The sequence below is a fragment of the Onychostoma macrolepis genome, chromosome 02 (genome assembly GCF_012432095.1).
Source record: "Onychostoma macrolepis isolate SWU-2019 chromosome 02, ASM1243209v1, whole genome shotgun sequence".
Lineage (NCBI taxonomy): Eukaryota > Metazoa > Chordata > Actinopteri > Cypriniformes > Cyprinidae > Onychostoma > Onychostoma macrolepis.
Genome location: NC_081156.1, coordinates 5,933,741 through 5,948,258, shown reverse-complemented (window position 1 = coordinate 5,948,258; position 14,518 = coordinate 5,933,741). Strand labels below are relative to the sequence as shown.

General features: G+C 35.6%; 1 protein-coding gene across 1 annotated transcript in view; it reads left to right on the top strand.

The window, feature by feature from the left end:
- The window catches only part of kmt2cb (lysine (K)-specific methyltransferase 2Cb), a 130,796-nt gene that overhangs the window by 71,468 nt on the left and 44,810 nt on the right, over positions 1-14,518 (top strand). Inside the window, 9 exon segments of the mRNA XM_058760987.1 lie at positions 418-599; positions 999-1,163; positions 2,152-2,261; positions 2,364-2,477; positions 3,274-3,492; positions 9,464-9,589; positions 10,397-10,510; positions 10,826-10,968; positions 14,029-14,206. Coding sequence (XP_058616970.1) covers positions 418-599; positions 999-1,163; positions 2,152-2,261; positions 2,364-2,477; positions 3,274-3,492; positions 9,464-9,589; positions 10,397-10,510; positions 10,826-10,968; positions 14,029-14,206 — 1,351 coding nt within the window.

Here is a 14,518-nt window from a genome sequence, read left to right as displayed (position 1 = left end):
CCACAAAAATATTTTCAGTTTTCATTTTAATTTTTGTTTAATTCTTACAATTTTAATTTGTTATATGCGTTGTCATTTTCATTATTTTTTTTATATTACTGTTTAAGTTCAATTTAGTTTTAGTTTTTATTGATTTCTAGTTCATTTGAATTTCAGTATTGTAACTTTAATGCTTCAACTTTTTTATTTTACCTACAAAACTCAGTAGGGTACATTGTTGTTTTGGACCCCTTTGACTTTAATATTATGGAAAAAACATTTGAAACATCTTTAAAATACCTAAAAAATAATCACTGTTATGAAAAACTCAGCTGCCGTGTTACTAAAAACTACTGTTTTCTTAAGTTTTTTTCTTTTGTCTTTATATGCACTCATGCACTTTATGCCTGATGTTAAGTGACATGCATTGCTCTTCAGATCACTAAGGTAGTGCTGAGTAAAGGCTGGCGGTGTTTGGAGTGCACTGTGTGTGAGGCGTGCGGTCAGGCCAGCGATCCCGGGCGTCTGCTGCTCTGTGACGATTGTGACATCAGCTACCACACCTACTGCTTAGACCCGCCCCTGCAGAACGTGCCCAATGGGAGCTGGAAATGCAAATGGTATTCCACATCGCATAAAATCAAATAATGAAGATTTCTAGTATTAATTCACCAGTCTGTTTTTAATTTACTCTTTGCGTTAAATACATTTTTAAAATATTATGTTAAAATAATCATACTTTTACAAAATCATTTTACTTCAACTCTGCTTTAACTGCTTTTTGTTCTTGTGGTTAATTTAAGAATACTTTTGATTTAAAATTCCTTTAAAATTTCTTTCCTTTCCTTTTAAATTCCTTTCATTTAAAAAGGAACTTTTGTTAACAAAAGGCATTTTTTCCAAAGGATTTTATTTATGGTAATTATTTTACTTGTCATGTATTGATGTGAGCTGTTATTAGGGTGGCTGGAATGGCTGGTGTGTGATTAATGTCATTGTGCCGCTTTGGTGTCCCGCAGGTGTGTGTCCTGTACGCAGTGCGGCGCCACGTCTGCAGGTCTGAGGTGTGAGTGGCAGAATAATTACACTCAGTGTGCCCCTTGCGCCAGCCTGGCTTCATGCCCACTGTGCCAGCAGGACTACAATGAGGAGGAGATCATCCTGCAGTGTCGCCAGTGTGACAGGTGAGCTGCGGTCCAGCACTCGGGTCTGGGCTGTGCTTGTACCTGCTGAGGCGCTTGGATTCCTTTCAGCTCTGCAAATCACAGCCATCAAACAAACTGGAAACCTACTAAATACAGGAAATACTGGCTCATGCAAAAAAATATATATGACCATGGACCATAAAACCAGTCATAAGTGTCCATTTTTTAAAATTGAGATTTATACATCATCTGAAAGCTGAATAAATATGATGCATGGTTTGTTAGGATAGGACAATATTTGACTGAGAAACAACTATTTGAAAATCTGGAATCTGAGGTTGCAAAAAAATCTAAATATTGAGAAAATCGCCTTTAAAGTTCTTAGCAATGCATATTACTAATCAAAAATTAAGTTTTGATATATTTACAGTAGGAAATGTACAAAATATCTTCATGGAACATATTCTTCTGACTAATTATGAATCCTTATTAAAAAAAAATATTGGTCTGTTTTTTTATATGTTCATATGCAGTTGCTAATATGACATTGGTGGTTACTAGAGTGTTCTGGATGGTTGCAAACTAGCCCTAGTGAAAAGTGCCCACCTCCAATTATATTTTTATCCCTTTATATAACTCATATCTCTCTTTAAACATGTCAATTAAATTTTTTGTCCATTTTTTGTCAAATAGAATTACAAATTCTAAAAGTAGAAGACGATGTAATGTAGAAATGTAACAGCACACCTCTCCTAAATACATTTTGCAGTTTGAGTTATCGTTAATTTACATTTACATTTAGTCATTTAGCAGACGCTTTTATCCAGAGTGACTTACAATTGATGACAATGGAAGCAATCAAAACCAACAAAATAGCAATAGTATGCAAGTGCTGTGTGTGTATATATATATATGTATATGTATATATATATCTATATATATAATATAGGATTAGTATTTATTTTTATTTTTTTATGTGTGTATCATTCATATCTGTAGTACAAACATGCTGTGTCCGTGTGTGCAGGTGGATGCATGCTTCGTGTCAGGGAATCCACTCAGAGGAGGAGGTGGAGAAGATTGCCGATACCAGCTTTGACTGCAATCTGTGCCAAGGCCACACCCCCCTCTCTCCCCGTAAACACTGCTTTAGCAGAATCCAGTCTGTTTTACATTTATAAATTGTTTTTTTGTTTGTTTTTTTTGTTGACATTGTGTGTTTGTGTGTTCATTATACAGCGCCTGGAACGCCGGCCAAGTCTTGTTTGGATTTAGTCGAGTCTGTTCTCATGCCGCAGAGAGTCACAAAAGCAAGAGATCCTGGTAATGATGCCATTTTACGAAAACATTACGGTTTGTTTGTGTATTTATTTCTTTTTAAACATATTTACAAAAGTGTCAAATTATAGTCAATTGAAAGATGTTTTGGTAAAACTATACAATAAGGATCCATTTTGTGATAAGATGAACTAACAATAAAAAATACTTCTAATGCATTTTGTAATCTTAGTTAATGTTGATTTTCAACATTTACATACATTGTTAAAATCAAAGGTTTGTTTCTGTTAATATTATTTAATGGACCTGAACAAACATGAACAGTTGAATCGACGCTGTAACAAATGTTTTGCTTATTGTTAATGTATTAACTATTGCTGTCAAACGATTGATCGCATCCGAAATAAAAGTTTTTTTGTTTACATAATATTTGTTTACTGTGTATATTTATTATGTTTATATAAATACACACACATGCATGTATATATTTGAGAAAAATATTTTATTTGTATATTAAATATATTTATGTATGATATCAATTATAGAAAAATTTTCAAAATATATACTGTATGAGTGTGTATTTATATATACATAATAAATATACACAGTAAACACGCATATATTGTGTAAACAAAAAAACTTTTATTTTGGATGCGATTAATCGTTTGACAGCACTAGTATTAACTCATTTTAACTAATGGAACTGTAAAGTGTGCTGAAATATTGAATTCTGGTTATGCTTAGCTATTAAAGACATATGTTATTCTTTGTAGAGTAAAAGCATAGCAATGTGCGATTTGAGAGCGAATCGTTCTTTTGAGTCGGTTCTTTGTTTTTTCCAATGAGGTTCCTCTGTGTTTCTGCTCCACAGAGCTGACGAGGACGTACACGCAGGACGGTGTTTGTCTCACAGAGTCTGGTCTGTCGCAGCTCCAGAGTCTCGCCAATGCAGCCTCGCGGCGGAGACGCTCCAAACCCAAACTCAAGCTGAAGATCATAAACCAGAACAGTGTGGCCGTGCTGCAGACGCCTCCAGACCCACAGACTGAACTCTCCAGAGACAGAGACAGAGACAGAGACGACACCAAAAGTACTGCTTCTTACTTTTCAACCATACTTCTATTAGCAGTAGTTTCATATCCGTGTACTAACAGCGACGTGAAAGAGATGCCGTTTTGAAGGTTAACAACTTTACCAAACTCAAACCAAACTAAGATGATTTAAACCTACACCAGAGTTGGACAATGCTCATAATTAAATCGTATGTAAAATTAAAATAAATAAATGTACCTGCACAGTTAATCAGTAACAGTTAATATAGCTTAGCACGATTTTGAAAATCAAATGCTGCAATTTAATTAAATAGGTAGGGTTACACTTTAGATTAGGGAACACATATTTACTAATAATTAAGAATTTAATAAACTCCTGATTGCTGCTTATTGAGAGCAAATGGGAATACAATGGTCACTTTATTTACACATTTTACACTATTTCTGAGTTTGTAGCATTTCACCAGTATTCTGACAAAAGTTTGATTTAAACGTTTGAAAGTGATGCATTGAAGACATATATTAGAATTGTAACTTGCATTGTAAATAATTATTAGGCTGATAATTATCATATAGTCCATTACTGATTATAGATTACATTATGAAAACTGTAATTAGTAATGCAATCTAGGTTGCTCATTTTAGGTAATGCATTCTGACTACTTTTAGATTATTTTTTTGTCTGACTTGTTTTAAACCTACTGTTTCGCATATTCAAAGTTATGTGGTATGACACGCAGTAGGATTTTAAAAAGAAAATTACAGAGAAAAAAGAAGAAATAGTGAGAATCAATAAATTATTAATTATACACTGCCATTGTGTGAATAATGTGTCAATTGTACTGTGTGTGTGTATTAGGGATGTGCGCTAGGACTAATTTGACTGTCGTTTAAACGGAAGTTTTGTATCCGACTAGTCTAAAAGCTAGAAACCCCCAAAAAATGGCAAAAGAAAAAAAAACTGTGCGTGTATAACAGCCTACACTTGAAACACTTAATCTTTGCATCACACTGTCAAATCCCTCAATGAAATCTGCTAAAAATAGGTCACGATTATGCCGTATGCTTGCCTCATGTTATCATCATTTAATTAAACACAAAATAAGGAAGAGCATACACTCAACATAAACCAGTGCATAGCTTGTTTATTCAGATCGACTGGAGCAATGCAGAAATGGAAAATAGACTGACAGAATTCTTCATTTTCATATAATGTTAGCCAACATATTAAAACACAAGTCAAAAACAATAGGAAAGTTTATCAAGGAATAGCATTAAAACGGCTTTTAAAAATGTACTTCATGTTGGCTATATCGTCTAAAAACAAAACAATGCTCGGTTTACTTACTCAGACCATGCGCATTTGTTCAGTGAATTTAACATGTTAACGTGGTCTGACGAAAGACGGGACTAGAGGCGATTCTGCACTTGAAAAAAAGCGTGCTTGGCAGGAACTGAAGTCACAGGCACGCAGAGAGATAACAAGCAAGCAGACAGTTTCGAAAAGAGCCTGGAAATCCCGCACCACCACCGAAGTGGGTCTTCGTAGAGGAATAGACGGCGCGGATGGGATCGCGGACCGCAGCGGCGGGTTGTAGTGTATGACATGATTGACGTTTGTTGGCTTTGGCTGCCTCCAAGCTAACGCATACGTGCCTGTATTGAATATGATTACGCATCACTCCAGTAGAGTTATTGTAAGCCAATTTGACATTACAGAGTTTACACACAACTTTTCCGTTTCCTTCTAATTCAAAATAATCCCACACCTTGCTGGTTCTTCGCTGGTCATTTCGAGCTCGCTGCAATTAACTGACATGAAGAAAACGCATGCGAGGTCTGAGGTAAAAATGTAGTTTCCGCCCGGATACGCTTTTAAAAATATTTATATATTTAAATATTTTGATATTTATTATTTTTTTTAAAGTTTTATTTTAGCTTGTTGTTAAAATGTTTTAAATGTAACGTTAAAATTATGGTAATTTTTTTCTCTTGTGTAATCGACTATTGATTTCAGTGTCGACTAGCAGGAGCTGTACCGTTTAGTTGACTAGACTCGCACATCCCTAGTGTGTATGTGTGTGTGTGTATATATATATATATGTGTGTGTGTGTGTGTGTGTGTATGTATGTGTGTGTGTGTATGTGTGTGTGTGTATGTGTGTGTGTGTGTGTGTGTGTATATACGTGTGTGTGTGTGTGTGTGTGTATATGTATGTGTATATGTATGTATGTGTGTGTGTGTGTGTGTGTAATGCCGAGTTCACACTGCACGATTTTAGCCCGATTTTTCACTCGCCGATAGGTTTTGATAAATCGCCGACAAATGCCCGATATCGGAGGCAAATCGGAGCTCGTTCACGCGAGTGACAATCGCGCAGTGTGAATTACCAAAGACGTGATCTGAGGGAATCGCCAACACGTCGCCGACGCCTGTGAAATATTTGGCATGCTATATCTGGAGCTGTCGGCGATTCACAATCACGCTGTGTGCAATGATTTCTGACTGAAAACTACATCACAATGACCTTCAGCCAATGAGAGACTAAGATACAGGGCAGAGGGAAGTTCGGTGAGGAGTTATAGACCATATCAGTATTTTAATATGTACAATTATATCATACAGAAACAAGCACAAACGCTTGACCAGCCGCAACATCAGCATAACAGTTACTGCAAAATTATTATTTACCACTCTTTGCAGAACACCTGTTCCCTGCATCTCCCTCCTGCATAATCTGTTTTTGTTTTTGTAGCTGGAAATCAGTGCACAGACAATTTGCAGGCTATATTTTTTTAATACTTCAGTCTCCCTCGAGAACAACGGGCTGACGCACGCAGGTTATCGCGTTATTTCCTTATCACTTCTCGCGTGTGTTTTGGTGTGAAACGTAGTTTGCGGATCAGACAGAGTTGTCGGCGATTCTTCCTATTGTGAAATCGTGCAATGTGAAAGCCCCTGTCGCCGATCCATCGTGCAATGTGAACACAGCAGCGACTGAATGCTTCCCCAGATAGTCACGCAGTGTGAAAACAACAGCGATCCGACGAGTTTGAAAATCGTGCAGTGTGAACTCGGCATAAGTGTGTGTGTATATATATATATATATATCGCAAATTTAAAATACTAGGATTTACCTGTAAATGTGTTGAAAAAGAAATGCATGACAAACTAGTTTAAGGAAACCGAACCTTTCACACTTTCGCCAGGAATGAGACATAATCCTTATTATTCTTTTATCATTATTCTTTTGTTTTTATTCAGCCATTATCAGCCTTTATACTGGCAATAAAACGTTTACCAAGCCACATCGCTTCAATCCCAGTATACATTTACCCAACTATTATCAAAAGTATTTCTAAATAAATACAACAAAACATTTTCTGTATTTTCAAAATAGCCCACTTGTGCCGCTGGCAACACTGGTGCTGTACCCTCATCACAAATGATAGATAACCTTCCGCGCTGAAGTAGTAGTTGGGGTCAAACCTTAGCAAACGATTAATTTGCGTAAAAAAAAATTAACGCGTAAAATTTTTGATTAATCACATGCTAACGTTGATACCCCTAATAAAAAAAAAAAATTAATAAAAAAAAAAAATATATATATATATATATATATATATATATATATATATATATATATACATATATATATATATATATATATATATATATATATATATATATATATATATATATATACATATATACATATATACATATACACATATACACAGTGCTGCTTGGAAGTTTGTGAATTTTCTAGAATTAGAATTTTCTATATTTCTGCATAAATATGACCCAAAACATAATCAGATTTTCATATAAGTCCTGAAAGTAGACAAAGAGAACCGAATCAAACAGGTGAGAGAAAAATATTTTCTTTGTCATTTATTTATTGAGAAAAATGATCCAGTGTTACATGTCTGTGCTTTGCAAAAGTATGTGAATCTTTGCTATCAGTATGTGGTGTGACCCCCTTTTGCTGCAGTAACTGAAGGTAAAGTTTCTTGTAAATGCTGATCAGTCCTGCACAACAACATGCAGGAGTTTTAGCCCATTCCTTAGTGCAGAACCACTCAAACTCTTGTTTCCTCCTATATGCTGAGGTCCTTCCACATTTTAATAGGATTAAGGTCTGGACTTTGACTCAGCCGTTCCACAACATTAACTTTGTTCTACTTTAACCATTCTTTAGTAGAATGACTTGTGTGCTTGGGCATGTTGTCTTGCTGCATGACCCACGTTCTCTTGAGACTCTGTTCTTAAACAGAAGTCCTGACGTTTTCCTCTAGAATTTGCTGCTATAATTCAGAACTCATTGTTCCATCAACGATGGCAGGCTGTCCTGGCCAAGATGCAGCAAAACAGGCCCAAGCCATGATACTACCACCACCGTGTTTCACAGATGGGAGAAGATTCTTGAGCTGGAATGCAGTGTGTTCTTTTCTCCGAACATAATAACTTCTCATAGATAAGTTCTATTTTGGTTTCATCCCTCCATTAAACCTTTCTCCAATAGTCCTCTGGCTTGTCCACATGATCTTTAGCAAGCAATTTTCTTTTTGGAGAACAGTGGCTTTCTTCTTGCAGCTCAGTCATGCACACCATGGTTGCTCAGTGTACTCCTGACGGTGGGCTCATGAACATTAACATTAGCCAATGTGAGAAAGGCCTTTAGTTGCTTAGAAGTTATTCTGGGAACTTTTGCAACCTCGCAGACTATTACACGTTGTGCTTTGGAGTGATCTTTGTTGGTTGACCACTTCTCGGGAAGGTAACAGTGGTCTTGAATTTCCTCCATTTGTACACAATCTGTCTGACTGGATTTGTGGAGTCCAAACTCTTTAGAGACAGTTTTGTAAACTTTTCTAGCCTGATGAGCAACATCAACTCTTTTTCCGACATCCTCAGTAATCTCCTTTGTTCGTGACATGATTCACTTCCACAAACATGACCAGACTTTGATAGATCCCTGTTCTTTGAATAAAACAGGTCACGTACTGACATTTGATATTCATTGCACTGACTGGAAACTCCTCTGCACAGATGGACTCTAATTTCACCTTTAAATTAACTGTGAATCCGAGAGATTCACATACTTTTGCAACGCACAGATATGTAACACTGGATCATTTTTCTCAATAAATAAATGACAAAGAAAATATTTTTTCCCTTACTTGTTTTATTTGGTTCTCTTTGTCTACTTTCAGGACTTATATGAAAATTTGATAATGTTTTGGGTCATATTTATGCAGAAATATAGAAAATTCTAATTCTAGAAAATTCACAAACTTTCAAGCAGCACTGTATATGTATGTATGTATGTATGTATGTGTGTATGTATGTATGTGTGTGTGTGTATATATATATATATATATATATATATATATTACAACAGTAATAATCTTCAATTTAATTAGTGTTAAAACAGTAATACAATAATAATAAGCATCAGCCATATAAATAAATATACAAATAAAACACTTAATAAAAAAACTTGAAATATTAGTTTAAAATCTCATGGGGTACTTTAATTAAATATTTTACATCCAAGCAGTTCGGCTGACAAGAACGTTTGGGAAAAAAATAAAGGTCCGTGGACACATTGTATGATTTATAGTCAGTATTTCTTTTATCTCTGTCAACCATCTGGGATGGAAAATGTTTGGTGAACTCGTGACAAAGATTTATACAAATCCATGTGATTGTGCCCCTGATTAATTTGAAAAGTATGTATCGTAGAAGGCAGCATAATCTCTACCTACAATTTAAAACAGCCTTCACATTGAGAGTGCACCTATAGGGCCATAAAACTAGGTAGACGGCTCATTATAGTGATTTGAAATGATATTTTTAGCACAAATGGACTGAATATATTTTGTAAGACATACAGTATTAAAGTGTCTCATTTTACAGTTCTCTTCCTGTAGTCTGGGTTTGCTTACAGGTGTGTGGTCCCTGACAGCTGTGTGTGTATTCGTTTGTCTGTGTGTGTTTTGCAGCAGAAGGGGAGATGGTGGACGGTGAGGCGAAGTCAGACTCCAGCCCCGAGAGAGAGGCCACAGCAGAAGACGACTCTAAAGACACAGATCCCTGCAAGAAGAGGAAGAGGAAGCCCTACCGCCCAGGTGAGAGACAAGATGCTTCAGCGGAGTATAACCAAACACATTTTCCTTTGTATGAGAGCGTTCCTCGTTTCAATATTTGTCTATTCCAGGTGGATGCTGGAAATTGTATGTTCATGCATGATTGTACTTTATACAGGGCAATTATGCATAATTAGAAAACGGAATAGAGTAGAAGGCACAGAGCTTCTCTTGTTTTGTTTATTCATCTAATAAAAAAAAAAAATGTGATTGTTTAATATCTGTATCAGCTAATGAATGGAAAATGGTCATGAAAATTTTTTTAAAAGTATAACAAAGTTTGATATTGTTGGGAAAATAATTTTCTTACTTGCATACACCAAAAACTTTTACATTTTGAAATGTAAAAAAATTATAGCTTCATCGGAATGGTAAGTTTGGTGACTTTTATGGAATTTCTTATGTGAACACAAAAAATCAGGGCATGATTTGAAAAGGCTAAGTGAAAAGGCAAAAAAAAGTCACACTTGTGGTCTTTGGGGTCAAAATTACCGCTATAGGAAATGAATGGGAAATGGGGGGGGGAAATGCAAAAATATGAAAAGAAAGAAAATTGTGTACAATCTTCAAATCACCCATGATGCAGAAAAAAGTGCACAGATAGTCTCTATTTTAACCTGAAATACTGCTTTAAAAAAAAAAAAACTGCAAAAGAATAGTGTATTATTTTCAATGGGAAAAAGTGGATCATAATTATTACATAAATATTAATTGGTACTATAAAATACAAAAAAGAAAAAATATTATTGAACAAAAATCTATTACATTGAAGTTTCTGCTTTTATTCAGGTATCGGAGGTTTCATGGTCAGACAGAGGAACCGGATGGGGCCGGGCAGAACCAAACAGGCCTTGGTCAGGAAGGACTCCACTGGCTCTGAGACCCTGCAAGGCAAAGATGAGAGTGAGTATCATTCAACACTTTCAGTACGATGACATTCTGGTAGCTTATGTTGGATCTTAAATCAATATCTTCAGTCTTCATTATTTTTTTTTATATCTTTTTGAATGCTGCCAAATATCCACAGCCACTGCATAAGGCTGGATCACATTTATTGTCACCCCTAATGTAGACTGATCTATCATTAACATCCACGTTAATAAATTTTAGATCAAACCAAAAATGTATTAATGTATGTATTATATATGTTGTAATTTTTGGATTACATAGAATTTTAATGTAAAGAATGAATATGTTTACTCTTTTCTGTCCTGATAGGCTGGGGCGACCAAGCGCCTGACACTCCAATTGATGAAAAACATCCTTTGTCTGATTTTCCCGACAATCCTGAGGTTAAAATACGGAAACGCTACAGGAAAAAGAAGACCAAGCTGGAGGAGGCTTTCCCTACTTACCTACAGGTCTGGCTCCTTTGGCTCACTATCAACTTTTGAGTCAAATGATCTACTTTCCAACTTTTAAAATATAATTGATTAACTAGATTTGAATGACAGCATGAGTAGTGTTTGTCCATCACTTTGCTAAGGTGTACTGGGTGTTTGTCAGGCCATTGCTCTGTGTTTGCTGGCTCAAGTCCAAAAAGTGATATTTGATGTCTAATATGGCTCAGGTCTGTCATGTATGTAAGGGAGAAATCACAAGTCACATTCTCTTGGAAAAGCTATAGCAAATCTCTGCAAAACAATAAAAAAAAAGCCACACAATATGAGAGCATTTCTAAGCTGTAGTTCTCTGGAATCAGTGGCAACTTTTCAGCAGATGCTCCCTTTATCTCAAGGAAATTCCCGGGATGTAACTCGACGACTGTTGCAGATGCACCGGAAGATGCCACGTCTCTTAGTAGGGTTTAGATCACTCTGCTGGGTGAACTGGGAGCTCGTCTAGTCGAGGCTGACATGTGGACTCTCAGGGAGATGAAGTCATTTTTCCAGTTCAACCTCCGGTTGTTGGTCTCAAACTGAAGTCTTTTTCAAATCGAGTTTCAGTGTGATTTTGCACTTACTTTGCATACTTGTGTTAGAAAGCATAAGGGTGTGACACAAATGTAAGATGAGTAATTTTACATCATGGTTAATCTATATATTACAATACAGTATTTTTTTGCCTAAAAATATAACAGTAAATGTGTTTATATATTATGTGGAAAGCGTATTTTGAGGTAATCCTGTGAATTAAAATTAAAAGTTTGGGGTCAAATATATATATATATATATATATATAATTATTTAATTTTTTTTTTTTTTAGAAATGAGTGCTTTTATTCAGCAAGGATACATTAAATTGATTAAAAGTGGACATTTATTATGTTTTAAACTTTCTATTCATAAATTGTATCAAGGTGTCCACAAAATATGAAACCCTGACGATAAGAGCATCAAATCAACATATTGGAATGATTTCTGAAGTGACACTGAAGACTGGAGTAATGATGCTGAAAATTCAGCTTTACATTGCAGAAATTACATATATTAAATATATATATTTTTAATATATATTCAAATAGGGGGGAAAAAAACAATTTAATTGTAATAATATTTCGCATTATTTCTGTTTTTACTTCTTTCTTTAAAAAAAATGATTTGGATAATAGTGGATGAAAACAAAAGAAAAAATGTATAACGTGAACAATTAACAAGTTTATCATTGTTATATACTAAAATAAAAAAAAATAAAAACAGTTTAAAAAAAATATACTATTATAAAACAAGTGATTCAGACTCTAATTGTAATTGAATGAGCCACATTTAAAGCCAATAACCAATATACAAACGTCATTTGAATTCTCGATTAATTTGGCACATCGCAGCATTGTTTGACAACTGTAAAAACAACTAGTCTTGTTCTGTACTTAATCTTGACTTATTTAGGATGCATCCCACTTCCCGCTGTATGTTTCTGTGTCACCCTCTCATGTAAATAGCATAAAGCAGTCCTGCACACGTAGGACACACGTAGCCACAATACTGCCGCTTTGTATTATACCATCATATCACCGTGAATGGATGGGATGGTAATGACGTAGTTGGTTGGTTGAGCTAATGCTAGCTGTTCATGCTAGCTCCTGAGAGAATCCACCCTAAAGGTGCTTCTCAAAAGAGCCACTTCAAATCAATTATTGAAAATGGAGGCTTTTAGTGTCTCAGCCAGGCAGGTTCCTAGAGCTGGAAGCTGTCAGGTGAGCTGAACTGAAGTGACAGAACAGGCAGCCACGGCACGCATGTTGTTGTCGTGCTTGTTCCTGTGATTGCCGTGCACACGTGCAGCGGCGTGTGTCTCTGTAGATCATGCGTCCTGCGGGGCCGCGCCAGAGCGGTACGAGACGGGATGAAACATGAGCTCATTTGAGGGGCTCCCACAACGTGACAGTCAGTGCAGAGTAACGCCATCTGAGAGCCAGAGCCGCGCTGCCAGACAAACACAGCCATCTGGAAGATCTCCACTGTAGCCGAAAAAGATACTCTGTCAACAATACTTTCGTTACGAACGATAACAGCACAATGTGATTTGAGTACATCTCTTCAGAAGTTTTGCTTTGAATGGCATGATCATCCAGAGTGCACTACTGTTGTCTTTGGTAGGAGTGCCGTGTGTGTGTGTTTTGCATTAACGATATTATGTTTTTCAGGGAATATTTATAATATTAAATTGATTCAATATATGATTAAGATGAATAATATTCATATTAATAATTTAAGATATAATATATAATGTAGTGTTATAATAATATATATACACAAAGTTGGTTATTTAGTTTAATATGTACTATTGTTCTAAAATTTGAGATCGGTTAGATTTTTTTAATGTCTCTTCTGCTCAAGTCTGCATTTATTTGATTTAAAAAAACAAACAAACAATAAAAGCAGTAATATTGTGAACTATTATTACAATTCAAAATAATTGTTTATATATTTTAAAATATATTTTATTTCTGTGATGCAAAGCTGAATTTTCAGCATCATTATTCCAGTCTTTAGTGTCACATGATCCTTTAGAAATCATTCTAATATGCTGATTTGCTGCTCAAGACACTATGTATTATAATTATCAATATTGAAAACCGTTGTACTACTTGACATTTTTGTAGAAACCTTGATACATTTGAAGTATTCTTTAATGAATATAAAGTTTAAACAAATAGCATTAATTTGAAACGTATATCTTCTTACATTTGGTTGATTACCAGAAGTGGGTCATAGCTAATGTACGTATTTCTTTTTCAAATATTCTACATGTTTTGCTGTCGTTAAATTGTATTATATTTATTAGCCGTGCACTACCCTGCTCTCTAAATATTTCCATCACCATCCACCATTGGAAAAACTCTTATTGTTTAATGCCTGATTTATGAAACCAATAATTTTCTAAACCCATATCAACCTTTTCTAGATGGACAAATCAGTCACTTTGTAGATTTTATACAGAATTCTGAAGTACTCAGACTCCACAATCTTCTCTTTCAGGAGGCCTTTTTTGGGAAAGACCTGCTGGATAAGAGCAAACAGAGCAGACAGGAAACCACACGGCTGCTAGAGGATGAGCGAGACAGGAAACAGCTCCTGGCCAATCAGATGAAGCCATTGTCAAACGCATCACTCAGTGCGTCAGCGGCACCACTGCCCAGTAAAGCAGTAGCAGCACGTACGTTTATCACGCTACTGGTTCTCACACACACACACACACACAGCCTTTCTCAGCTTTTTTGTCTCATTCTTTTTTTCCATATGACATTCATACCCAGTCTGATTTATGCATTTATTTCTCTTAAAGTCAACATGAAATTTAAATAGACCACATTTGCTTGCTTTACACACATTCCTGGTCTTGCAGAGTCACTCAGAAATGTCCCCTTATGGAAAGTGAAATGGGTTGCAAATGCAATTTCATGTTGTCTTTAACTTTGTCTGCACAATTTAGAACACTTTCTTAGAGGACAATCATTAGGCCCTTATA